This window comes from Colletotrichum karsti, assembly GCF_011947395.1.
Source record: "Colletotrichum karsti strain CkLH20 chromosome Unknown Scaffold33, whole genome shotgun sequence".
Taxonomy (NCBI): Eukaryota; Fungi; Ascomycota; class Sordariomycetes; order Glomerellales; family Glomerellaceae; genus Colletotrichum; species Colletotrichum karsti.
The window spans coordinates 141,074-165,290 of NW_024065933.1; the positions used below are offsets into that span (position 1 = coordinate 141,074).

General features: G+C 51.1%; 6 protein-coding genes across 6 annotated transcripts; 3 read left to right on the forward strand and 3 right to left on the reverse strand.

Moving 5' to 3' along the window:
* Positions 1–4: 4 nt before the first annotated feature.
* CkaCkLH20_09305 (allantoate permease) lies at positions 5–1,608 on the reverse strand (the record flags this gene model as incomplete). The annotated part of the gene is made up of 2 exons (XM_038892020.1): positions 5–1,339; positions 1,399–1,608. 2 exons carry the CDS (start codon positions 1,606–1,608, stop codon positions 5–7), a joined length of 1,545 nt encoding a protein of 514 aa, XP_038742603.1.
* Positions 1,609–2,593: 985 nt separating this feature from the next.
* On the forward strand, positions 2,594–6,364 carry CkaCkLH20_09306 (adenosine deaminase; the record flags this gene model as incomplete). The annotated part of the gene is made up of 2 exons (XM_038892021.1): positions 2,594–3,304; positions 5,396–6,364. 2 exons carry the CDS (start codon positions 2,594–2,596, stop codon positions 6,362–6,364), a joined length of 1,680 nt encoding a protein of 559 aa, XP_038742604.1.
* Positions 6,365–8,038: 1,674 nt separating this feature from the next.
* CkaCkLH20_09307 (alpha-ketoglutarate dependent xanthine dioxygenase) lies at positions 8,039–9,472 on the reverse strand (the record flags this gene model as incomplete). The annotated part of the gene is made up of 5 exons (XM_038892022.1): positions 8,039–8,386; positions 8,454–8,989; positions 9,048–9,179; positions 9,322–9,364; positions 9,422–9,472. 5 exons carry the CDS (start codon positions 9,470–9,472, stop codon positions 8,039–8,041), a joined length of 1,110 nt encoding a protein of 369 aa, XP_038742605.1.
* Positions 9,473–17,135: 7,663 nt separating this feature from the next.
* Positions 17,136–18,256, reverse strand: CkaCkLH20_09308 (uncharacterized protein; the record flags this gene model as incomplete). Its single annotated transcript, XM_038892023.1, has 4 exons — positions 17,136–17,384; positions 17,437–17,536; positions 17,584–17,890; positions 17,947–18,256. The coding sequence occupies 4 exons, from the start codon at positions 18,254–18,256 to the stop codon at positions 17,136–17,138; spliced, it is 966 nt and encodes a 321-aa protein (XP_038742606.1).
* Positions 18,257–18,601: 345 nt separating this feature from the next.
* Positions 18,602–20,901, forward strand: CkaCkLH20_09309 (cytochrome p450 monooxygenase; the record flags this gene model as incomplete). The annotated part of the gene is made up of 5 exons (XM_038892024.1): positions 18,602–18,667; positions 18,729–18,794; positions 19,379–19,874; positions 19,929–20,485; positions 20,548–20,901. 5 exons carry the CDS (start codon positions 18,602–18,604, stop codon positions 20,899–20,901), a joined length of 1,539 nt encoding a protein of 512 aa, XP_038742607.1.
* A 1,217-nt stretch (positions 20,902–22,118) lies between these two features.
* Positions 22,119–23,993, forward strand: CkaCkLH20_09310 (geranylgeranyl pyrophosphate synthase; the record flags this gene model as incomplete). Its single annotated transcript, XM_038892025.1, has 3 exons — positions 22,119–22,357; positions 22,415–22,789; positions 22,844–23,993. The coding sequence occupies 3 exons, from the start codon at positions 22,119–22,121 to the stop codon at positions 23,991–23,993; spliced, it is 1,764 nt and encodes a 587-aa protein (XP_038742608.1).
* Between the last annotated feature and the right edge of the window lie 224 nt (positions 23,994–24,217).

Genomic DNA, 24,217 nt, shown 5'->3' on the forward strand with positions numbered 1-24,217 from the left:
CCGATCACAACCTGTATCGGAAGCCGGCCGTCTTCCAGTCGGTCACATCCTCATAATCCTCAGGCCTCAGCTCGACTTGGTCCATCATGTTCGCCACATCATTCGCGTTTCCGTCCGCCTGCATCACCTTTCCGCCACCAACGGCGCCAGCACCTCCAGCGCTGCCTTCGAATCCCTCCTCCTTGGTCCTCTTGGTGTTCATCCACTGCAGGTAAACCCTCAGACAAACAGCGAGAACGACGACAAGCGAGTAGCAGATCATGATGGTCTGGAAAGCCGTCTGATAGTGGGGCTCCTCGCTGGTCTTGAAGAACTGAGGCCCGGCGATGTTGCCCGCGCAGTACGCCAGGAACAGCAGCGCCGACATGGTCATCTTCTTGGTCACGCCGCGGTAGTTGGCCTGTACGAGAGACATGGCGAGGGGCATGGCAGCAGGGCCCGGAGAAAGGAGGAAGTAGGCGAAGAGCGTGACGCCGTTGCTAACGTGCTCGCGGGAGTAGATGATGGCGGCTCCCGTGATGCAGGGCAGCACAATGAGTGCGATAAGAATGCAGTTCATCTTGCGGAAGCGACCGGCGATATAGCCGGTACCGGCAATGATGCCTGCGGACAGAAGCGAATACGGGATGTTGATGAGCGTCGACTGGAGACTCGTGAAGCCGAATGACTTGATGACGAGGTTGGCGAAGTTCTGCGTGCCGCCGTTGGGAATCTGCGAGACGATCTCGAGGCCGAAGATAAGCCACGTCTTGGGGTCAATCAGACACTCCTTCATCTGATCCCAGTTCCAGTGTGTCTTCTCCGTGCGGCCGGTGCCGGCAATGACAACGCGGTCGCCGGCGTACTGGCGCTCCTCAGGGTTCAAGAACCGGGCGGTGGAGATGGAGTCGGGGAGCCACAGCCACAACACGAAAGCCCAGACGAAGGTCAAGACGCCGAGGATGATGTACATCCAACGCCACGGTCCGATCTTATCAGAGATGTGGCCTACACCAAACGCCAACAGCGAGGCGACAAGACCACCGACAGAATTTCCTGCAAACCAGATACCCGTGCGCGTGGGGATCTCGTCGCGCGTGTACCACGTGGACGTGAGATACATGAACGCGGGAGTGATGGTGCTCTCCGCGACGCCGAGGAGGAACCGCACGGTGAGAAGACCGCCGTAGTTACGGCAGGCCGCGGTCACGGCCACCACGGTGCCCCAGAAGAAGGTGTTGGCGGTCATGTACTTGGCGACAGGGAGGCGGGCGATGAGCAGCGTCGTCGGGTATGTCCAGGCGAAGTAGCCGAAGTAGAAGATACTCGAGACCCAGCTGTAGTTCTGGCCTTTCAGGTTCTATTGATGACTCTTCAGCACAATGCGACAGCATTTCACCTCACAATTAGACGACTTACGGTGTCATCGCGGAGACCAAAGACGGATGCGCTCGACAGGATCGTCTTGTCCATGAAGTTGAGCATGTACGTGACGAAGAGAAGCGGAATAATCGTCCGATCAATCTTCCACAGAATCCTCTTCGCCATCGCGGCGTCGACGTGCTGCCTCTCCCCGTCCTGCACCTCGACAGGCGCTGGGTTCTGCTGTGTTTCCGTCGTCGAGCCCATGTTGTCGTCGGCTAGCAAACTTTGCCTTTCTTCGTCGTCGCGAGAACTCGATGCCTCTGCGGGGACACGAGTCGTGACATCGCGGGAGGCTCGCCACCGGGGAACGACCGCCCTTTTGAAGAGTCCGGTCATTCAAATCGTCGTGCCGAGGAAGCTCCCTCTCTCCGCGGGAAGACAGGCAGGGGATAAAAAAAAAGGTCGTCTTATCTGCCGATCTTCCCCGACGCAAGACGCGTTCGCCTCCCCCGACCGACCAACCACCGCGAACCGGAATGCCAGCGGGCGGCAGATAAGCAACACACAGACTGCAGCGAACGCCTGCTCCGCATCCGCTAGACTCCGCTGAATAGACGGACGGCAAGCGCAGCGCTCCCTGCACGGAATTGTCGTTCCACTTCGTCGGCGAATATCCGAACCGCACACAGGATGCGACGTTACCACGCTGCCTGAATCCAGTAGTCGGCGCCGTCTTTTTTGAAAATCGGGTTGAGAGATGGCTGGGAAGAATATGAATGGACGGGTGGGAAAAGTAGAGCCGCTTTGATACCGGCTGGGCGGTTATGGTTGGCCGATGTAAAGGGTTCGACGGGGGAAATCCCTTAACAATTTACGGGATCATGTCTTATCGGATCCTTCACATTTCAAGCACCCCACAGTGCTGCGAACATCGGCCGGCGAAACCCCATCGAATTGGCTTTGATTCGCAAGGTGATTCACGTCTTGATTTACTAAGAGCCCGAAACTAGACCAGTTGAGTGATAGGTATTTGTCGCAAGACAATCCGAATAATCGGGCTATGTCCGACGCGGCGGGGCTACCATTCACGCTGCCCCGGCCGATCGGCCACTTTCCATCCTGGTTGTGAAGATATCTCGTCGCGCCGTGCCGACCTGTCATCCAAACCTTCAAGCACACCTCCACGCCACCATCCCGTCCACCGGGTTCTCGGCACACCCGTCATACGGCACTCACCTATCCATCCACCATGAACGGCCTCGAGATCTCCCCCTTCATCGCCTCCCTCCCCAAGGTCGAGCTGCACATCCACATCGAGGGCACCCTCCTCCCCTCCCTGCGCTGGAAGCTCGCCAATCGCAACTCGGTACCCCTCCCGCACGCGACCTACGAGGACCTCCTCCAGTCCTACAAGGTCTTCTTCAACCACCGCCCCGAGATCAACGGCCGCGTCCCCGGCATCCCCACCTTCCTCGAGGCCTACTTCGCCGGCTGCGAAGTCCTCAAGACGGAGGATGACTTTTACGAGATGTCCATGGACTACCTCCGCCGCTGCGCGGAGATGAACGTCCGCTACGTCGAGCCCTTCTTCGACATCCAGGCCCACACGCGCCGCGGCGTGCCGGCGGAGGACGTGCTCAACGGGTACCTGCGGGCGCAGCGCGACGGGGAGAGGGAGCTCGGTGTGCGGTCGAACTGGATCTTCTGCTTCATCCGCGACGAGAGTCTCGAGGACGGGCTGGAGGCGTACGAAGTCGCGAGGCCGTGGGCCGCGGGGAACGTCGAGGGCGGGAGGGGCCTTTTCCACGCCGTCGGTCTGGCGAGTAACGCGTACGAGAGGCCGCCCATGCTCTTCGAGAAGGGGTACGAGTGGGCGAGGAGGGACGGGTTGCACGTTACCATGCACTGCGACTTCGGGCAGAAGGATACGTACGAGCACATGCGGGAGGCGATCTTCGAGGTGTGTGGCGGGAAGGGGGCGGAGAGGATCGACCACGGGCTCGATGCGGCGGATCGGGAGGAGTTGTTGGAGGGGCTGGTTGAGAGGGGGATCGGGTTGACACTGTGTCCGCATGCGTATCACCGGCGGACGGCGACGGAGGTGCTGTTTCCCAAGATCCGGAAGTTGTGGGAGCGGGGTGTGAAGTTTTGTATTAACAGTGACGATCCGGTGTATATGCATGACGTGTGGGTTGATGGGAATATGCAGAAGGTGTATACCTACTGTGAGATGAGCAAGAAGGACATGGTCCAATTGGCAAGGAATGGGGTGGATATGTGTTGGGCGAGTGAGGAGGTTAAGAGGGAGTTGTATCGGGAGCTAGATGGAGTTGATGTTTCTGAATAAGAATTGGTGTATACGAGTGAGGCTATGGTTTCTTCTTGACTCTGAGAGAGATCTAGCACTTTCCAAGGCAACTGCTGTTTCTTTAACATTAGATGTTGAAGTGGCACTGACGTAAACTGGATATGTAATACAGGTCACGACAGGTAGCCGTCGCCCTCGTTTATGTCTAGATAACGGATATATGGAATAGTAGCCCTGCTTTGAATAAGAAAGCAGAATTTTCCATATATAAGATAAAACTGACATGGATATACTGGAGTTGACTCGGCTATCTACTGCTTTCCGACATTTGACATACGTTAGGTAAGGTAGCTCCTTCTTCTAAATAACAAGACCTCACGCGCAGCTCAATGATTCCGAGCCGCTACTGCGACTTCGAGGCTGATTACAACTAAGAAGCTCTATTCCGTAGGCAGCTATTGAACTGAGCTTTGTCTCATCGATCCCAAATCTCTTTCGCTCTTGTCTAATTTTCTATAGACTATGGCCAGAAGAATTGCGAGTCGTTAGTACGCTTGCTTCGAACCCTTCGTATATAGTCGCCTTTAGGGATTAGTTTGGCCGACTTAATCCCAACCCTCTATGACAGTATTTTCAGGATATCCACTTCACAACAACTATCTGGCCCTTGAATAAGTCTCCGTCAAGTATCTTGAGGTCGACTTATGCATAGTCTAACTACCAAACATCAGGCATACCTATCTCACGTCTATCACCAGCGGCATCGCCTTCAATTTTCCAGCGTTCATTCAATTCTGATCTTCACTTTGAAAGTTTAGACGAAGATTCGTCTGTTCACTGCCGACGTGATATTCTCAAGCTGTCATCTTTCTCCACAACTTCTCGACTACAACACAAGATCTTCGTTGCGATAGATACAGCTACCCAAGTTTCAACAAACCAGAGAATGTGGCCAACAACAAGGGCAAAAGAGTTGGCAGAGAACCCCACCCTCACTCCACAAGGATACCGCCAGGTGTCCGCAGCAGTTTGAAGAATACCATTCGACTCTAAGGCTAGCCTAGGAGTCGAGTTCAGGCTTCTACCACGGATACCGACAGGACACCTTCGCAGTGGACTCGGGTCTACTGGCATGGATCAGAACAAAAAGCTCCCGGCTACGAACGTCGAAAAGGAAGAACCCTCACTCGAATGATGGAGATAAGGCTTGGAAGCGCCAACGACAAGGGTGTAGTCACCAGGAACTTCTACCAACAACAATGACTCAGCAGTTGATGATCAAAATACTGGGATCCACGACGAGGTCTTACTCGACGTACCGGACCTCAACAGTCTAGGGGGCTCAGCAGAGACAGTCTCTTCAACGAGAATGACTTCGAATATGTTGCAATTGTCAGATACAGTTTCTCGCCTCAAAAAGCTGCTTTTAAGCCAGCAATTAAACTATGCCTGAGATGGCCAGTAGCAGGGTGCTGGGTTCGGCTGCATGAGGACATGGGGGCGGCTGCGGCCCATCCCATTCAATGTTCAATGTTGTAGCGCCAACCAACAAACAGCAAACGCGGGTAAAAATAAAATGAGGCCCCCCCCACTGTTTGTTTCCAAGAGTTCGGTTCTGCATATAAAGGCTTGGGCTTCCCCCTTTCCAGACTTATGAGACCATATCCTACTGTTCCGCAAAAAACAACGCCGAAACCCGGGCCGCGAGCCAAGCCCAGGATATTGATGCGCATACATGTTCAGTTCACCATGGGTAATGTCGCCGAAGCCAAGGCCGAGTCCCGCTCCACGGAGCCGGAATTTTCCTCCATGGACGCACCACCGCCCGCATACACGCCGTATGACAGCGGCGCCGGCGCCCCGTCGTCGAGCGCCGTAACGCCGCCCGAAGCCCAGACTCCCCTCGCGCCCATCAACATGAGCACCTCCGCTTCTCCATACCGCATGTTTCCCACAAGCCTGAAACTGTACTATCAACAATGGAAGATCAGCCGCGTCTTCCACCTCGGGGACAGCTCCAACCACAGACTCTACGCCATCTCGACTTACGCCGGATACTCCGGTAGAGGCCCCGGTGGACACTGCATGATCCTCCACAACGGGCCCAGCGACAAAGATGCGGCGCTGGCCGTGGCCAGCGAGGAGAAGGACTGGACACCGGCGTCGCGGACCAGCATCATCAGCCTGCCGCCCTTGGATGCCCCCGAAGCCGGTGCCGGCACCTCCTCCAGCCACGATCAGGTAACGCACCCCGTTACGGAGGTCATGCGCGGTGAGTCCTCGCCTGGCCAGTTCACCCTCGTCTTCCGCTTCTCCGTTGAAGTCGACCGCCCCAAAGATGATAGCGGCGGAAGCGGGCTGCGTCGTGAAGACTTTGAGTGGCGAAGTATGAGCTCGGAGGAGTTAGATGGCCTCAAGGGCGGATTCAGACTGTTTCGTATGGGGCCGGGGGCATTTCCGCGCAGCGGCTGCGGAGCCTGTTCGTGCACCGGGGCTCTTCACGGTTCTGGTGGAGAAAGCAGCCAGGACAGGAAGGACGTTGAGGTTGTCGCCTCGACCGTTTTCAAGGGGACTATGAATATGAACAAACCCTTCAGCATAGATTTTATCGGAACTGGTTTGACCGGAGAACTGGGGGATCGATGGGCTGTCATGGCCATCATCACGGCTTTAAAACTTTGGTTTCTTACCCTACAGGGGAGAACAAAGTGAGGATATTCCTGTTTTACTTGGCAGTGGGAGTTTGATGAAACTACCCATAGAATAGTTCATTGTTATTATGTCCTTCTCCGATGGTGTTGAATGCCTAAGTTCTTGCTCGGTACAACTACCTGAAATAAGACATTTATAATGTGCAAATGATCAACTTATCTTCGTATTGTAGCCATTTGATGCTCCTGGTAATATCCAATTCCCATCTCAACACAAATATGTGCCCTCCGCCCCCTACTTCTCCATGACATATCCAGGGATTTCAGAAGGAGATGGATCATACTGACCCCAGTTTGGGTGCCCAAGCTCACAGCGGCTTTATAGCCTCATGATCAAGCGCACAAGACCACATGAAGCTCTTCAGGAGAGTCACTTTTTTCTGTGAGGCTGGAAAAGCTCTTGGGTTTCTGTAAATTGTCACTTAGTTCTTCTAGGCAGTGCCAAGGTGGTTGTATCCGAAGACCTTGCGGATGCTGATCAACGCCGCACTGATTCACGCTCGAAATCCTTCTGGGTGATACATGTAGTAAATGGATGGCCTGGGTAAGTGAAGCAAGGAAGGTTGAAGGTATAGACAAATGATATTCGACGTAAATTATTATTTGATATTTCTGTTACTCGCTCTTAACAAATGGGTTGTTGATTTATTCACTGTATCCGGATGGAGATTCAAAGAACGAGAACTATCTGCGCCGCATTGCAACGGAATATACAATGGGGACAGAAGCAATATTCCTAGTCAAATAATTCTCTGTAGCTGCCAGAAAATGTTCCTGGAGTTCTATTACCTCCAAAAACCCTCAAATACAGAAAGAATCAGGACTCAAACTACAACGAGGGGCCTAAGCCCTAGTAGCTCTTCAACAACAGGCGCAATCCAACCCAGGTATGGCCCGTAGCATCCCACCAGTCTCAAGAATTGAACTGCCTGCGAGGTACATGACCTGGTTTGTCCGTTCATTGTTGTCCCCTTTGGTGAGAGTCGACTGCCTTCCGTTGTCACTAATAGAGTCGTTAGTCATTTCACTGCACTCATTTTTTGTCATCCACATGTGGTCTATGTCCCTAGAGAATCCCAACCCTGCGCTTGGTCCGCATGTTTATTAACGTGGAGGAGAGAAAACTCCGTCGCAGTGTGATAAGAGTCGGGCTTCGTGCCTTGCTCGTGGGAAGTACCAGGGGTTCCAGTCGGATTTCCGCTGCGCTTAAAACCCCCAACCTAACACATAGGGGGGTGGAGTAGGCTGTGTTCAGCGCGCCTGATAGTCAAAATGAAGACCGTCACACAATGTGTTAAGAAAATTATGGGCAGGCGGACCGCCGCGGCCGTGATATCCGGATATCTCATGGAATTCCTTTGTAAATAAGGGTTCCCTCTAGTCGTAGTCAGGAACCAACGCATCATCGCGCATGACTTTGAATGCTCATTGGTTGTTATATGAAAACGGATCAACTTTCGCTTGGCTTCAGGGGGAGAATGTGGCACAGTAGAGCCGAAATGCAGTTCTCATGTTTGTTAATTTCGGGGTTCACCACTTTGGAACCAATAGGTGTAATACATCCATGCCGAGTCCACGAACGTGACATGGCCCCCTCCCCCAATGTGAACCGGAACTGTTACCCACCACCGGAGCCGCAGGTTGAGCAAACACAACCGCGGCTTCTTCTCATCTATCACACCACAGGAATCGTGAAAAGCCCCATCGGACCTCGACTGGCATTGACCCCAGCTTGATGACACGCTTTGGGTCCGTAACTGGCAGGATAGTCCACCCGAGTGTGCATCGTGGCACAGTTATCCCACAGGAGCAAATCGCCCTCCTCCGCAGGCGGTACCAAGATGTACTCCGGCCTCAGTATGCGTGATTGAATATCAAGCAGAAACCGGCGAACCTCTGCGACGTCGTCAACGATCTTGACCTCATCCCCGGGATCCTTGCGAATGAAGAGCTTCTTAGCAGCATTGGCCTGCACCTGAAAAGACCTCCGGCCTGTTCCCGGGTTGGTCCATACCATCGGATACTGAAAGCTCACCACGTCAGTTTCACCTGGGCGCGTTGCTGGCATCGTCGGGATGCCTTCAACTCACCCGCCGTATTTTCCCCGTGTCCGTCCCGATAGATCTCAGCTCAGCATCGGACAGTTCCTTGCCCTGGCTGACGAGGCCGAGTCCGGTCGGGAGGACCTTGCAGTTCCGATTCCACTCGTACGGCAGCTCCGCGTACTCGACCCAGCTGTTGTCCGCGACTCGTCTCTCCTGCTCGTTGAGAAGCTCCTCGTAGAGCTGCGAGCAGCAGAAGAAAGGCGTGCGGCCCGGCGCGGACTCCATGGACAGCCCAGACCCATCGTCCCACCGGATTGTGACCGGGGGCCCCTCGGGCAACTGCACCACGTGGAAGGCCGTGAACCACGGCGGGTCTCGGCTGTAGAGCGGCGCGTCAAAGTGCCAACCCTGGAAACGCGTGTGGCCCCTCTCGAGCTCCTCGTGCGGGAGCGGCGGCAAGTGGTTCTCGTACGAGAAGGACTTGTTTAGGTTGAGATCCTTCAAGCCGTAGTGGTCGCCCACGAGGCCCTTGCCGACGACGTGGACATTTTCGGCGGCCGGGATGCCGGTCACGCCTCTCGCTTTCTGAGCCCAGTTTGTTATTCAACGATGCGGAGAGTGGCAAGGCTGGGTTTTCACTTGCTAGGATCCCGCCTCCATGCGGGTGAAAATCGGCCATGAAAAGCTCCGGGCTCTGAGGTCCGGCCTCTGGATCGAGCTTCGTCACCAGTTCCCATTGCTTGACGGGATCTAGCTCATCTTGGTCCTTCACTATAAGGAGTTTGTGCTTCCACACGGACTCTTTGAGTGAGACAAGTTCGTCATCTTCAAGTTATCATGCGGTCCGTGTTAGTTAGAAAAAGACTTCTTTGCGCACTTTGTACTAGCTTGTTGACGCGATCGAGAGACGAACCTGAAATATTATTGATGTCGAGCCCGGTCACTTGTGCACCAAACTACCCATCATGATTAGATTGACCATGAGAAAACGAGAGGTCGAGAGATGTACGTACGTGAACCTTCTTGCCCGGTTCATGTTGTAGAGGTTCGACATGGAATCCCATTTTCTGTCTTGTTTTGTTGACTTTGTCCTGTCTTGTCGAGAGTTCTTTTCTTATTTTCAACGAAATGAGATGATCATCATATCAGAAACCCGATGGTGCTAGTCAAGGTCACTTGAGCCTCACTTCGTGGCGGTTATCGGCTCATGGCGTTTCGACTTTTCCCCTCTTGCTTCGGGGCAAGACAGAGGATTCCACTCCAACGCTAATTCAACAAACGTCTGTTCAACTCCGCCGGACCGAGGCATGAACTCGTGTGTCAATATTCTCTAGGTATGTTGGGCTCCAAGACAACCTTGATACTTTCGTCAACACGATGGTGCGGCTCGATCGTGCGTGTCCCCATATCTTGGAAAAGCTTCAAGCAAATCCGGCGAAAGATGACTCTTTACGCGTGTCCTACACGCGCTACCCTGGGAAAGGCTGTCTAAGTAGCTCGTTTGAGCAGGTCGGATATATCGGTTCAAGGGATCCTTGCTTTAGTTATGAGTGCTCTATCCCAGTAGTACTGAGATTGACGCGTTGGTAGCCGCACTTAAAAGTGACACTAAACCTTACTGCGTGTTCAATGTCTCTTTGTGTTTGTGTGTGTAGTCGGAGCCAGCTCGAATCGGCGCCAAGAGCCCCAAACCATGACCAATCGGGGTTTCGCCACGAAGGCTTCGACTCAGTGGTTCGATAAGGTGTGCAAGAAACGCGTGCCGCGCCTCCCGAAGCTGATGGAGCAGCCCGAAATCTCAGCGCTTACAGAGTTGGAGTAGAGCCTTTGCACCAGCTGCTTTGCACTTAGTGTCTCGAGTGGATCAGCTTCTAAGGGTCAAAGAAGGGATTTCACACATTGGTATCATCTTAAGTGCGTAGCTCCATCAGGAAGTAAATGAAAATGATGGAAGCATGAGCTTTGAACTAAGAAGCATGATCTATGGCGATCATGACTTATTGTTGCGCCAATTCTGTTCCGTCATCAAAGATATTTAGACAGCTGTAGGTGATCGTCTCCGCCTGGCTTTTAGTTGAAATGGATGAAATCACGTTATTCTAAGACAATAGCGACTACATACGCTGTTCTAATCCCGTCTTTTCCTGATAAACATCTTGGCTTCTCTATCCATCATCACTGCTGTTCCGTAGTATCTCGTCTGCGGCCGATCCTCAAAGTCCAGGCTCATGTCATACTTCAGCAGTAAGTGCGCTAGTACGACTTTCATTTCCGCAACCGCAAAGAAGCGTCCAGGGCAGGAGTGGGTGCCGTGTCCGAAGGGCAGGTTGTCAGGCCCCGTTGTTGCGGCGAGATACTTGTTCGGTAGTTGTTCCTGCTCCCTGCGCTTACTAAAGCGAAAACCGTCAAAATTGGCGACTTTGTCGTCGTGCTGAACCTCCGGTGATCTGTGTGCGTGGTACATATCAAAATAAACTGTTGTGCCCCTGGGAACAACTGTTCCGTCGTCAAGATACAAGGACGATGTGGTAACTCGGCCCATCGCAACTAGGACCGATCCGCTATTAGTCGGAACCTGCGAGTCTCAGAGGTGATGATTTGATCTTACCCAAGAAGGGTGCATGGAGTCTGGCTGACTCCCGAAGCAGGCTGTCCAACTTGGAAAGCCTTCTCAACCTGCCCATATCCCACATATCGTCGTTGCTGTTGGAGACGACGGAAGAAAGCTCGTCACGAAGGGAGTCAAAGAGGCCAGGGGTAGATAATATATCGAATATGGCGTTTGTCAGAGCCTGTGAGACTGTGTCCGAACTTGCCAAGGCCGCTCGAAGCTGCATTCTCGCCATCATGCTACTGTCCCGCCCCTTCCAGCCAAGACGCTGCCGGATAAAGCGCATGAGTACGCCGCCATCGACCGAGTTGTCCTTTGCATCGGTCATCAAAGGTTGCAGCAATTCGGCTGCTCGCTTTCGTCTTGCGGAGAATCCGATCTTTCTGAAAATGAACGGGTGAACGAACGGCCGCGCCCAGGGATGCCATCGGTTCAGGGCGTCAAACGCCCTCCGTAAATCGCTCGAATAATTGTACGCGATTTCCTGCCACTCAGTATTTCTCGACAGACGCCGACCTACAAACGCAACTGCATTCATGATGGTCACAACTCGCTTGATGAAGACGAAGGCTGGTACTTCTCTCCATTCCTCGCTGTTGTGGCATCCCAGGGTGTGCTCGCAGGCGTATTCGGCTTCTTCGTGCAGTACGGGAACTAGGTCGCGTATATGTCGCGTAAGGTCGACTTTGATTGCGTTGAACATTTCCGGCATGGGTGTTCCCAAGTCGGTGTATTGCCCTAGGCCTCGCCGATAAACCTCTTTGTTTGCGGACAGCTCTGATTCGGGGGCAGACTTAAGCTTATTGATAAGCTTGTGAGGAAGGATGACGATAGGCGGTTCAGACGGTAACACGAATGCCCTATCTGGATACTAAGGGGTAATAAACTGTCAGCTAGATTAATTCAAATTCAGTCATGACATATGCTATAGGGAATAGTTGGGGTTACCAGTCTTCTGCCTTCCTCCAAGGCTAGTCTGAAGTCTTCGGCCCTGGCAGTGACTGTAGGCAAAGATATTCTCTCTCTCGATCTTTTCAGCATCCCACTGATCAGCCAGAGTATAGCTGATAGTAAGACCACCACCGAAGCTCCCCGAACCAATATGGCATGGTCTTCCAGACTACTTACAAACGAGAAAGAGAAACAAGCATCCATTGTAATTACCGTAGACAAGCTGAGAGTCCAGAGAAAAAACGTGTTGGAAAGCAATCAATGCCGACTATGCCGTGCCGTTTGATTACCACTCGAAAACATGTTTTCTCTTGTGCGGGTGCGTCTTTGTGACTCCATCAGGTGAATTCCGCAGAGTTCCAATGCCGCCTCTGATTAGACAGCAAGTCTGGTTCTGCTGCTGCTCAAACTCTGCATGTCTTCACTTTTTAGTTGCAACTGTAGTTTCTGTTCTGATTAAAACACCGAGACCGAGACCGAAATATTAGATGCCCACCTGCAGAACAGGCGAGCTGTGTGTTGTCAAACTTCGGATCCGCATTAGCCCACACGTGTAGAAGCGGAGTCAAGGCGTCTGGAAGAATTACAGATGACTGATCTGTCCGAGAAACCTTCTTTGTACCGCAATAAGCCTTTTCTGGTAATTCAATATTACTGACTTGTTGCATGGTCTGAAGTCGTGAACGAGCACTGTGTTTGTCGGCACAGGCGGCGAGTCACGTTGGTGGTTGTAAAAATGAGCAAAGTTCAAAGCTCGTGCCTTAGGAAGCCGTTATAAGCGGATAATATATTCCTCAGGCCTGCAATAGACTGCCCACGCCTGCTTTTTCAAGTCTGTACTCCATGAAAAGGAAACATGTCGGATCAACACTCCACTCAGTTTCTCCATCCTTGCTATTGGGGATTATCTGGATCAGAACTGTATTCCCGTCAGCCAGACACCAGAGAGCGACTCGTGCTGAGGCAGGTTTACAGCATACCTGGTCATATCAACTACTACATGGTATGTTGTGCTCGCATGCAGTACAACTTGTCAGATCTCGAGGCCGAGACGCGAGCTCGTAACGCCTGGGTCACTTTACGTTGCAGCCAACCATCAATCGCCATACAATTTGACAGCATCAGAGTGACATTCTCCCCCCTTGCGCCTGAGGATGTGCCCGCATGGGTTGGAGATACCTTTTTCATACACCGCACGAGCAACACGGCGCTCTCGTGGTCTGCCACGCTACAACCAGCCTCTGGTATGCAACTACACTTTCTCCCATACACCAAAGAGATGGTTTTGACGGCGTCACACGAGCATATCGATGGCCATGGGATGGTTATGCTTCTGGACACACTCTGCCACAATATGGCGTTCCCCACGAAACCCTGCTTTGAGAATCAGGGAGAGCGGTTGTCTCCGCCGTTGGACGTTGCCGCAGGTGTTGAGGTCGCTTCGACTGAGACTTGGCAAAGAACGGAGAAGTGGTTGCAGGAGTGGAGAGAATATGCGTCTCGTCCGATATGCTTAGCTCCAGACCTCCCGGGACCAGGCGTCCGGGAGGTCGGCACCACTCGGCTGGTTCTGTCAAAAAAGGATTCTTCGGCGATCTTCACTTACGCAAGGTCCCACGGCGTATCTGTGAACGACTTGATGAACGGCACGGTGGTCATGACAGCAAAACAACATGCCGGTTCTCCAGAGGGCAACTGGGTGGGGGGCGTCCTACTCGACGCTAGGAATCTATGCAAACACCCTTACAACACAGCCCAGCATGCAGCCACGATCTACTTCGCAGCGTATCCAGCCTGCGTCAAAGCTCCCAAATCCATTTTGGACGCAACATCACAGATTCGGAAACAACGTTTGGAATTCCAGGAAGATCCCGATGCCCTTTGTACTTTGCAGCCAATGTTGCACCTTTCTGGGACTGCAACCACGGAGGACAAACACCGGTCGATGGTAACTCAACAGATGGCTCAAGTTGAATACAGCGGTCTAGGAAAGTTGGATGGAATGTTGCGGAAGGTCCGAGGAGACATACAGATTGCTGACTTTTGGCTCAGTGTTGGTCACTGCACAGCTGCGATTGGCGTGTACTGCCACACTTATGACGGACGTCTAGGGTTCACAATCAGTTACAACCCTGGGTTTCACAGCTCTTCAAGCATTTCCTGCTTTGTGAAAACTTTAAGCTCAGTTCTACTTGGAATCTCAACTTAGAATAGAACGAAGCATTTATTCGGAAGCCGAATAAGTTGCCTTGCTAAAGATGTCTTGAATCATGAATCACGATCGTTGTTTTCCGAGCTGCACGATTCAAAATATCAACATCGGAGTCGACCTTTTGGAAATTCCGAAAGATTCTGTAGCCGTGCCTTTGATTGCGTGCTCTTCCTGACTTTATGTTGGTGCTACAGCCATCCCAGCATCTCAAAGATCAGGCAATACCAATTGAGAACCTATTTCGAGCTATTGTATGATAGACTCCAATGAGATTGGCTGCTACCCAGATTATGAGACGCTGAAGTAGTTAAAGCCGGAAAAGCCATACGTAGAATATATATCTTCAGGGTGTTGAAAAACGACTGCCTTAAAATTTGAATTTGAATAGTCACAATTACTTCGTGGTCATCAACATTGGACAACATGGCTTCATCTCTGATTGACGATCACGTACCCTTGGAGTACCATGTTCTTTTTCAAGTTTCAGATAACTCGTCAAGCAACTTGAACTGGGCGTTCGGTTCCCAGTTTTTCCAAGAACCCGACTTTCTTGGGGCTACCGTCTGCCTACTTGGAGCGGTAAGAAACTGCAAACCCATTACAGTTGCCAACTTGAAGTGAATTCTTTAGACTCATATGATCAAAAGCTTTTGTCCGTATTGTTGTACTCCCTAGCTTACAACATCTATTTGGGTCCCATCTCCAATATTCCCGGACCCTTCCTGGCAAAGGTTTCACCGGTCAGTATATTTGCGTCTCCCGTTCTTCCAATTTACTCATCGCTCTCAGTTCTGGCTAATGCGAGCTGCCCTGCGGAAAACGCTCAATCGAGACATTCAGGATCTACACAATAAATATGGTAATAAAGATAGTCTGATGAATAATTGAAACTGCTGGCATCTAATCTCGACATCGTATAGGCCCAGTTGTTCGTCTGTCCCCAACAGAGGTCTCTTTTGCTACCGTCGAGGCACAGACGGCAATCCATCGGCCCGGTGGCTCAGCGAAGCAGAATATGTTTTTCACAAAAGAAGGAACCTTGGAAGCAATGATGGGAAAGATCATTTGGACAGCTGAAAATCTACTGACATCCACCGATCCAAAGGAGCACCAGCGCCTCAAGAGAGCAATGCAGCCGGCTTTCACCGAAAAGTCATTGCAAGCTCAAGAGCCAATCCAACAACGACACACCGACCGCTTGATCTCACTTATACAACAAGAGTTAGAAACGAGTCGAACAATCGATTTGACTCCTCTCATTTCACAAACGACTTGGGATATCATTAGCGATCTTTCGTTCGGGGAACCCTTGCTGAAAGACCAACTCGGTAGCCCACCCCTGTCAAACAAGACCTCGCGGAAGTGGAAGCTATGTACTAAGCGTTTTCAGCAAGGTTTGAGCGTTTAAAGGCGATGTTTTGTATGGCCAGTCCCCTACTGGAAGCTCTCCAGGTTTTGCTGGCTGTGCCAGGAGCTCGGACGCTGACCAAACTTTTCGTTGACGTTATCCCCTTTCTTTTCCGACTACCGACCAATATCCTGCCGTCAGCCCAACTCCGGAGGTGAGCATGTGTGCCCCCCTTACCCAGCTCCATCCATCTGACTCGTTTTCTCTAGCGGGAAAATCCGTCGTAGAGACTGCAAGGAAGACTTTTTGGCGGCAATAATGAGATGTCGAGAACTGGGCATCAGCATGACAGACGAGGAGCTCCTGAGCAACTCCTCGCTACTCGTGTCAGTTAGAACTCAGGTATTATCTCCGAAAGTCTATGATGTTAACACGCGCGTCAGCATGGTCGGCTATGACACAACTGCTACCTCGATCTCCGCAGCAACAAACCTGCTTCTTCGGCATCCGAAGTATCTCGCGGCTCTTCGGCATGAGCTCTTTTCTCGATTCAAATCAACTGCCGAGATGGATGCCGTGTCTCTAACTCAGCTTCCACTACTCAACGGCTGTATTCACGAGTCTCTTCGTTTATTTCCTCCTGCGAATGGGAAGGGCACGAATCGAACATCTCCGGGGGCCTTGATTGACGGAGTTTTCATCCCCTCTGGGATAAACGTCTCTGCTGACATGTACACCATTCAGAGGTCTGTGTCATACTGGGCTCGTCCGAACGAATTCTGCCCCGAGCGGTGGTTCGACAATGGACCGGACACTGAGTTCGCCAAAGACGTCCGGTCCTCGCACTGCCCGTTCTTACTTGGTCCGAGAATGTGCATTGGCCGCGCCGTGGCATTGCAGTCAATGAGACTGATGCTCGCAAAAATGGTGTTTCGATTCGATATGGAGGCAGCTGAGGATTACAACTGGGAGACTGATGTTCCCAACTCGTATCTGTGGATGGATTATCGGTGCCTGGTTTCTTTGCGAGACCTGCAGTAAGCTGGTTATGTGGTCGCATGTAATTTGCTCGGTTTATGTGACGCTCCATTATCTGCATTTTAAATCATTCAAGATCTCGTAGTCACATGAATTGTTACGTTTGCTCTGATTGAATGTATCCCTACGGAAGCTGAAGCTGTTGATGTATCATACTTTAGCAGAATGGTAACATGCCGAGCAATACTCAGCTCAGCAAACCTTCCTCTTCAGCTCTGCTCACTCAGACTTCGCGAATTTTCTTGAGAAAAGTGTCAAGTCTGTATTTCTTAATCGGAATATGTCATTTCTCGCGCCGTAGTAAACAGTCAGAGAGATTTCGGACGCGAGTGAAAGAAATTGTTCATTTGTATGTAATTCAGCTTTTATCTTGTTGTTTCAATCTTCCACAGAAATAGGTCCACACACAAACTTGCAAACGACTTCAATGTGTAGACATCCTCTTCTTTTCAAGCTGGCTCTGTCCATTTATCTCTGATAGCCCGGTTCGACTTACATTTCCTCCTCTTCCTCCAAAATAGTTCATGGAAGCAATCGAATAGGAGCTGCCGATATGATGGGATTTGATCACTGTCCAGGGTTGTAATCCGGGTGTGTCTTCTGATAATTTCGAATGATGTTCATGACGCCTTCCGGAGCTGGTACAGTCTTCACGCCATGGGGCTTTCTGACGTCAGTCTCTACCATGTCTTTTACAGCCATTTCATTGTGCTCTTCCAGTATGGTTTCGAAGTCCCAGCACTTTCGCCAGATGTTTGTATCGGCTATCGGGCGGTTGAATTCTTCCATCCAGCGAAAAAGATAAACTCCAGGATCCTGCAAGCCTGATTTTAGCCGAGATTACCATTTGAAGGTGAGTTTAACTTACTCCCGAACAAGTCAGATGTTCAAACAAAATCATGACGCAGTGTGCAGTGTGATAGGCATGGAAGGGGTTGTCATCGGTGCCATTCGGATAGTAATAATCACTGAAAATTGTTAGCAAGCAATTACAATTCCGGAGCTAGTCTCTTACGAATAAATGGCCTTGCGTAGATAATCAAGACAGTGAATATTGTGATACATTGCGGACTTCGCCATGTACGTAGGTTCGCCGTCAATCTTGTAATTATCTGGCATGGACACAACGACAGAAGGATCTTTTCTCATGGCGGCAATGTCCGACTCTTTCACTGGGATGAGATACTCGGCTGTCACCCGCTCCCAGGCTTTGTCGACTTCGTCACTGGGCTCGGCGCGCCAGATCTCGGGGCCGCCCATGCCATACTGTGCGTAGCTCTTTCGCAGCACCATGGGAATCTCGATTCGATTTAGGAGAGGTGCTGAAATATTAGCTTCCTGTCCAGTGACTGATTTGGTAACAAGCCGACACACTCACAATACATAGCAATGTCTTTGTGGGCAGCGTTGAAGCCATGAGAGTGCTGCCAAGCCAGGAAAAGGCTCCCTACTCCCACTTGAAATAGCATGAAGTTGACCATAAAAGATGGGCTTTTCATCGCCGATCTACAAGACAGCAGCAGTTTGCGGACTCTAGATTGCTTTTTCTTCGACACCAGCTCATCATTCATCAGGGGGTGGTCAGACTCCTGGCTGGAACGGCTGTCTTGCTGGTCTTTCTCCATGTCGATCGAGGGCAGGGAGTGATAGGCCGCACTGGCTTTGTTGTGGCTGAATATGTTAGGCATGTTCGCAAGATCACTGCGGTTACTTTGAATACACGGAGCGAGACAACCAAAGTTGATACTTGAGGCTAATCGAAGGCGACACCGCATGCTTCTCATAAGATATGGACAGGTGAAAGTTTTGGACTCTGCATATATCGGAGGATCCAGAAAGGGAATGCATTCGTCCATGCATTCACTCATGATCAGAATTAACCCTGATCTCTATCCCAAAAAGGAATTACGCAAAGGTCGAAGCTATCGAGATCAGTGCTTTACGCCGACAGAGCTCTCGCGATTCAGGAAGCTTAGATCTGACTCGCTGGAGGGGTTTCCCTATCTCAGTGATGGGATCTTTTGACTTTCGACATGTTTGAGTCAGCCCTACAAGAGTACCAGGATCTACGCAAGCTCATTTTCCGGGCCGAACATGCGGTAGGTGTACCGTAACCTTCAATGGCACAATTTGCAATTGAACAGCTGATCGTTTCACTAGTTCCTCAAGAGCAATGCAACGGATGTTTCTTCCTTCGCCATGAATCTTACGATAGACGCCTTGACTGTACATCCACGGATGACAAATGAGACAAATGACGGCAGGCATGGCTGCTAGCTCCCGGTATTATGAGACTACAGCAAAAAGTCAAATCAAGCAGTTGAATTTCGGTATCGGTTTAGAAACTGGTCCAAGTGCATCTATCCAGCTGGTTGACAGACCACCGGGACCTAGGAGGATTAGTTCCCAATTTCCTCGCTCCTGCTAAACCCTGTCCGGCCCGCGAGACACATTTCTCACGAATGAAATCGAATCTTCGTCAAATCCTCTTCTCTCGTCTCAACTCAGACTGATTGCAAATAAGTTCTCCATGATGATCTCACAAGTAGTTCTCGCCAGTGGGCAAGCAGGATTTTTCTTGCTGCTATTCGTGCGTCATCAAACTCCATGCATCTCATGACTTTCAAGAGTTGACAAGTAACTCTAGGGGCTCACGTATCTCATCCTATCATCGTTTTACAACCTCTTCATACATCCGCTTTCTCGTTTCCCAGGCAAGTTTTGAAGTCAGCTCTCGTTCCATTCTTCTATCTCACGCGACTGAAGGGCCGTTTTCAGGTCGATGTCAGGATCTCTGGGTTTCTCGACAGTGGTGCGTTCACCTGACGTTGTCTACAGCGGTCTTCTCTGATGTGGTACTCAGGATCTCTGGCAACTGGCCTTGGGAGATTGAGGCTTTGCATGCCAAGTACGGCGATATTGTGAGAATCGGCCCCAATGAGCTCTCCTTCGCTCATCCACAATCAATCAAGGACATTTATGGACAGCCAAACATCAAACATCCACAATTCTTCACCAAGTTTGCTACTTTCTACAAGCAGACCGACGTTGGCGGCTCGATCGGTACTGAAGTTGATCCTGTTGTACACCAAGGCATCAGAAAGCGTTTGGCTCCCGGTTTCAGCGTCACAGCTCTTGGAAAACAGAGTGACATCGTGGTGCGTCACATCGATTCATTGCTCGACCAGATCTCGATTTTCGGTCAGAACTCGGAGGGCATGAACATGAGCCAATGGTTCATGTGGCTTGCCTTTGATGTGATCGTGGATCTCTCTTTCGGCGAAGAGCTGGGTACGGTAGAGCAAGGTATTTGCAAGCACGTGTGAAAAGCTGATCGTGGATACAGCTGACATTTTCTAGGCCAGGGAAATGACTGGATCAATATGCTGGCCAACAGTGGCTTCCAGATCGCCCTTGGTTATGTTGTCCGCCGTAGGTTTAGAGCGCTTCAGAACGTCGTCAGGCTCTGTCTTGTCAACGAGAAGAGCAAATCCATGCGCAATAAGTATGTTGCGAATTCTCGCGAGAAGGCCAGTCAGCGGTTGCGGAGGGGAGCAGATGTCGAGCGCTTCGACTTTTTCAGTCATCTGTTGCGAGAGAAGGCCATTGAGGCAAACATCGACTTCTTTGCATCGCAAGGCACCACACTTGTTGCCGCCGGCACCGAGACAACATCCACATTCATGTCTGCTCTGACCTACTACCTACTCCAGAACCCGCGGTCCTTACAGCGACTCCAAAATGAGTTGAGACAAACTTTCAGGCAGCACAGTGAGATTAATAGCGAGACGACAAAGCCGTTGAAGTATTTGAATGCCGCAATAGAAGAAGGCATGCGCGTCTTTGCACCTGCGCCCTTTGGCTTACCGAGAGTGAGTCCAGGCGCCGACGTGGTGGGTGAATGGATACCCAGAGGCGTAAGTGGACATATCCATTGTGTTCATCCGGCGTCAGCTAATATTGACTACCTACTCTGCAGACTGTCGTTGCCACCGCGGCGCATGTCACTTCTAGAGACGAGAGATGGTTCCACAAGGCAAAAGAGTTCCACCCCGAACGATGGCTCCAGTCTGATCACCCGCACTATGAGCCCATCTTCGGCAATGATTGCAAGGAGGCTTCAAAACCGTTTTCCGTGGGCCCCAGATCTTGTATCGGCAGTCATTTGTCGTACATGGAAGTACGAGTTTGCATTGCGAAGTTAGCCTGGGCCTTCGATTGGGAGCAAGTCAACGTCAACGAGGATTTCGTTAGAGACGCCCGCCTTCTGGGACTTTGGAAAGCGGCCCCATTCCACGTCAGATATCTCCCTTTCCAGGGTGTATCTGTTTAGACGGCCAATGCTGGTGCTGAATGATTCTTGGGGGTCGCGAAACTTCGTAATTTGACTGCCTGGAAAGCAAAAGGCATGAAAGGGTCAGCAACCGACATGGGATGTAGTTTTAATCGGTAGCCAAATTGAAGTCATGGAGGAGTGGCCCAATTCAACCACGACCCTGTTGTAAACGCTCGTGCCTAGATTTCACCTGAACTTTCTAAAGACTAAGGTCTCGGTGTATTCAAGGATATGGATGTGAGTACACAGTGTGTCTTGCAGCTGCTTTGGACTTCGGAACTTACTGCAGTATGCTTTGTTGCATAAATAAGACTCCGCGACCTGGTCACACTTTCAAGGATGATATGACGTCCTCATCAATGCCCCTCTAGACGCGCTTGAGGTGATTTTCATATCTAAACCTCTTTTTGGACTTTGGCCGCTACTCCGCTCTGGCGTGGGCCTTTCAAGCTTATTGCGTAAATGATTAGGTGTTGCGGCAACCAGAAGATAGACTCCGGGTGGTGTGACGATGTGTGGAACGACTTGCCGGCTACTGCTGTCGCGAATGGAGCTCTCGGAGAATTCCGTCGGCGCTGTTCTACATGATTCAAACCATGAGAAATAGTTTCTTCGACTTACAGTTTTCCTCATCGGGCTGGTTGCCTTTGAATCAGGCAAGCTCTCAAGTCGGGCTCAGCATGTGTGTTAATTGGTCTTGGACTTAAGCCGACGTCCATCAATCGTGTGAGAGGAAATCTGGAGTCGTGCTTTCGTGAAGGCCTTTTACGTGACGCCCGTTCTTCGTGCAATTTGAGAATACCTTCATCATGGACTCCATCTGGGAGCAATCAGTCGCTGTTAGTGGTGAAGTGGCCGCATCAACGGGCTGCTTTACCACGTTGCCCATTCGCATACATCGACGAAATGATATAGCCGATGACTCAACCAAGCAGTCCATATTAGACTGGGGGGCTCACATAAGAGATGGATGGGAGCATAGATCCGGATCGTCGTGGAGTCCGGTTGGGAATTGGTGTGCGTTCATTTTCCCGGAATCACTTCCTGAGCGTCTTGGTGTCATCACCTATTTAGCAAATATGGGTAATATCCACGACGGTATGGACCTGTCATTGAAATTCTGAATGGGTGTGCAACTAATATGGCTTATAGATCTTTGTGATGAGTTGCCCTATGAAGAGGCCCTCACCGAGCATGCGACGCTCAGCCAAGCCATGGACGTTGGCGCCTCCGAGAGCCGCTCCGGAAACAAATCCGGAGACCGATCTATGAGGATGAAGAGATACATCTCCGAGTGCCTGATGCGAGCCATGGAAATTGACCGCGTCCGTGCCTTGCGCATGATCAACTCCTATCGATCTAAGTGGCTCGATGTGATGGAGAGCCGAGACGTCAATGAGATGGAGACTCTCGACGAGTATCTGGTCTTCAGAAACCTCAACGGAGGTATGGAGTGAGTGGGCTTTTATTCCACACTCTTTCAAACTACGTCAAGCTGATTCGTCACTAGGGCCTTCTGGAGCATGGTGACGTTTGGTATGGCAGTCGACATATCGGCAGCGGATATGAACCAGCTTCGTCCCATGTTCCAAGCGGCGGAGTCGGCTCTTGTCCTGACGAACGACTACTGGAGCTGGGATCGTGAGTGGCGGCACGCTCAGCGAACTCAAAACCCCAGAATCGTCAACGCCATCCACCTGTTCATGCGAGCCAAAGGCATGTCGCTTGAAGAAGCGAGGGAAACAGTACGGCAGCGGATTCTAGCTTACGAGGCCGATTATCTGAGAGCCAAGGAGGAGTTCTATAAACTGAATCCTCACATTCCGTTGCATGTGAAGAGATACATCGAGGTTTGTGGGGTCATCGTTGCCGGCAACCACTATTGGTGCGCAAACTGTCCAAGACACCATACTTGGCGGGACGAGGACACTTCTTCCAGCGATGAAAGCACCTCCTTAGCCGAGTACGCTTCTGAGGAGGGTGTGGAAACGACATCGGGACCATGCAGCTCCAGCTATGCTTCCCCTAAGTCATCCTCCGTAATGACCCCGTCGCTCTCTGAGACTTTCGGATTCATGATGGTTCATGACGAAAAACCAGCAAGAGCGAGCGACAGAGCTCTCCTTGCCCCGTGCGACTACATTCGCTCAATGCCATCCAAGGGCTTACGTTCTTTGATGGTCGAGGCCCTCGATCAATGGTTACTCGTCGACGACAGTTCGCTTGAACAGATAAAAGCCATCATCGACTTGCTCCACAATTCGTCTCTCATACTCGATGACATCGAAGATAACTCGGCTCTCCGAAGAGGCTTCCCTGCAACCCACATGGTCTTCGGGCAGGCGCAGTCGATCAACGCCGCCAATTTCATGTTCGTCCGCGCCGTTCAGCTCACTCAAACTCTGGAGAGCCCCGAGTGTCTTGAAACCCTGCTCGATGAGCTCGAGTGTCTGTTCACGGGCCAAAGCTGGGACCTCTACTGGAAGTTCCATCTTCAGGTCCCGACGGAGGAGGAGTATTTTGAGATGATCGACAGCAAGACCGGCGCGATGTTTCGTCTCCTTGCGCGGCTCATGTATCAAAAGAGTCACGTCATCGCCGCCAGCAACAGCCATCGCACAATCTCCCCATGCGAGACGTTGCGTCTTTTGGACAAGATGTGTCGCCTTTTCGGTCGGTTTTTCCAGATCAGGGATGACTTTATGAATCTGAACTCCACCGAATATTCCGACCAGAAAGGATTTTGCGAAGACTTGGATGAGGGGAAAATGTCATACCCTCTCATCATGGTCATGAGACAGAATCCTGAACGAAAGGATCAGATCATCGGAATATTCAGGCAACAGGCTGCAAATTCATCCAGAGCAAACATGACCGAGCCAGCGCGTCTATCATATGAGACAAAGCGGTTCATTCTGGGTATCATCAAGAAATCCAAAGTCATGCATCAGACTCTTGAAAAGATACGGGAGCTGGAATCCGCCGCTGAAGACTCGATTGGTGAGTTGGAAGGGGCGTTCGGTGAGACCAATCCGGTCATGCGTATTCTACTCGGGAGACTTAGTGTGCGAGATGTTGTTCTCACCTAAGAAGTCATTGTGAAATTCGACGTTAGATCATCGACAGTTCAATCATTCTGGAAAGTTTACGTGCTTCTGAGAGAACTACCAAAACAGCCCGAAATCGTATTCTCATTTGACATCCTCTGCCTACTGCCATCAAATCCAGCCGCATCGTCGCACCCAAAACGTCTTGAGTCTCCAAGCAAAGTGGTTTGTTATTCAGGGTGAATTGAGTAGACATTTATCATGAC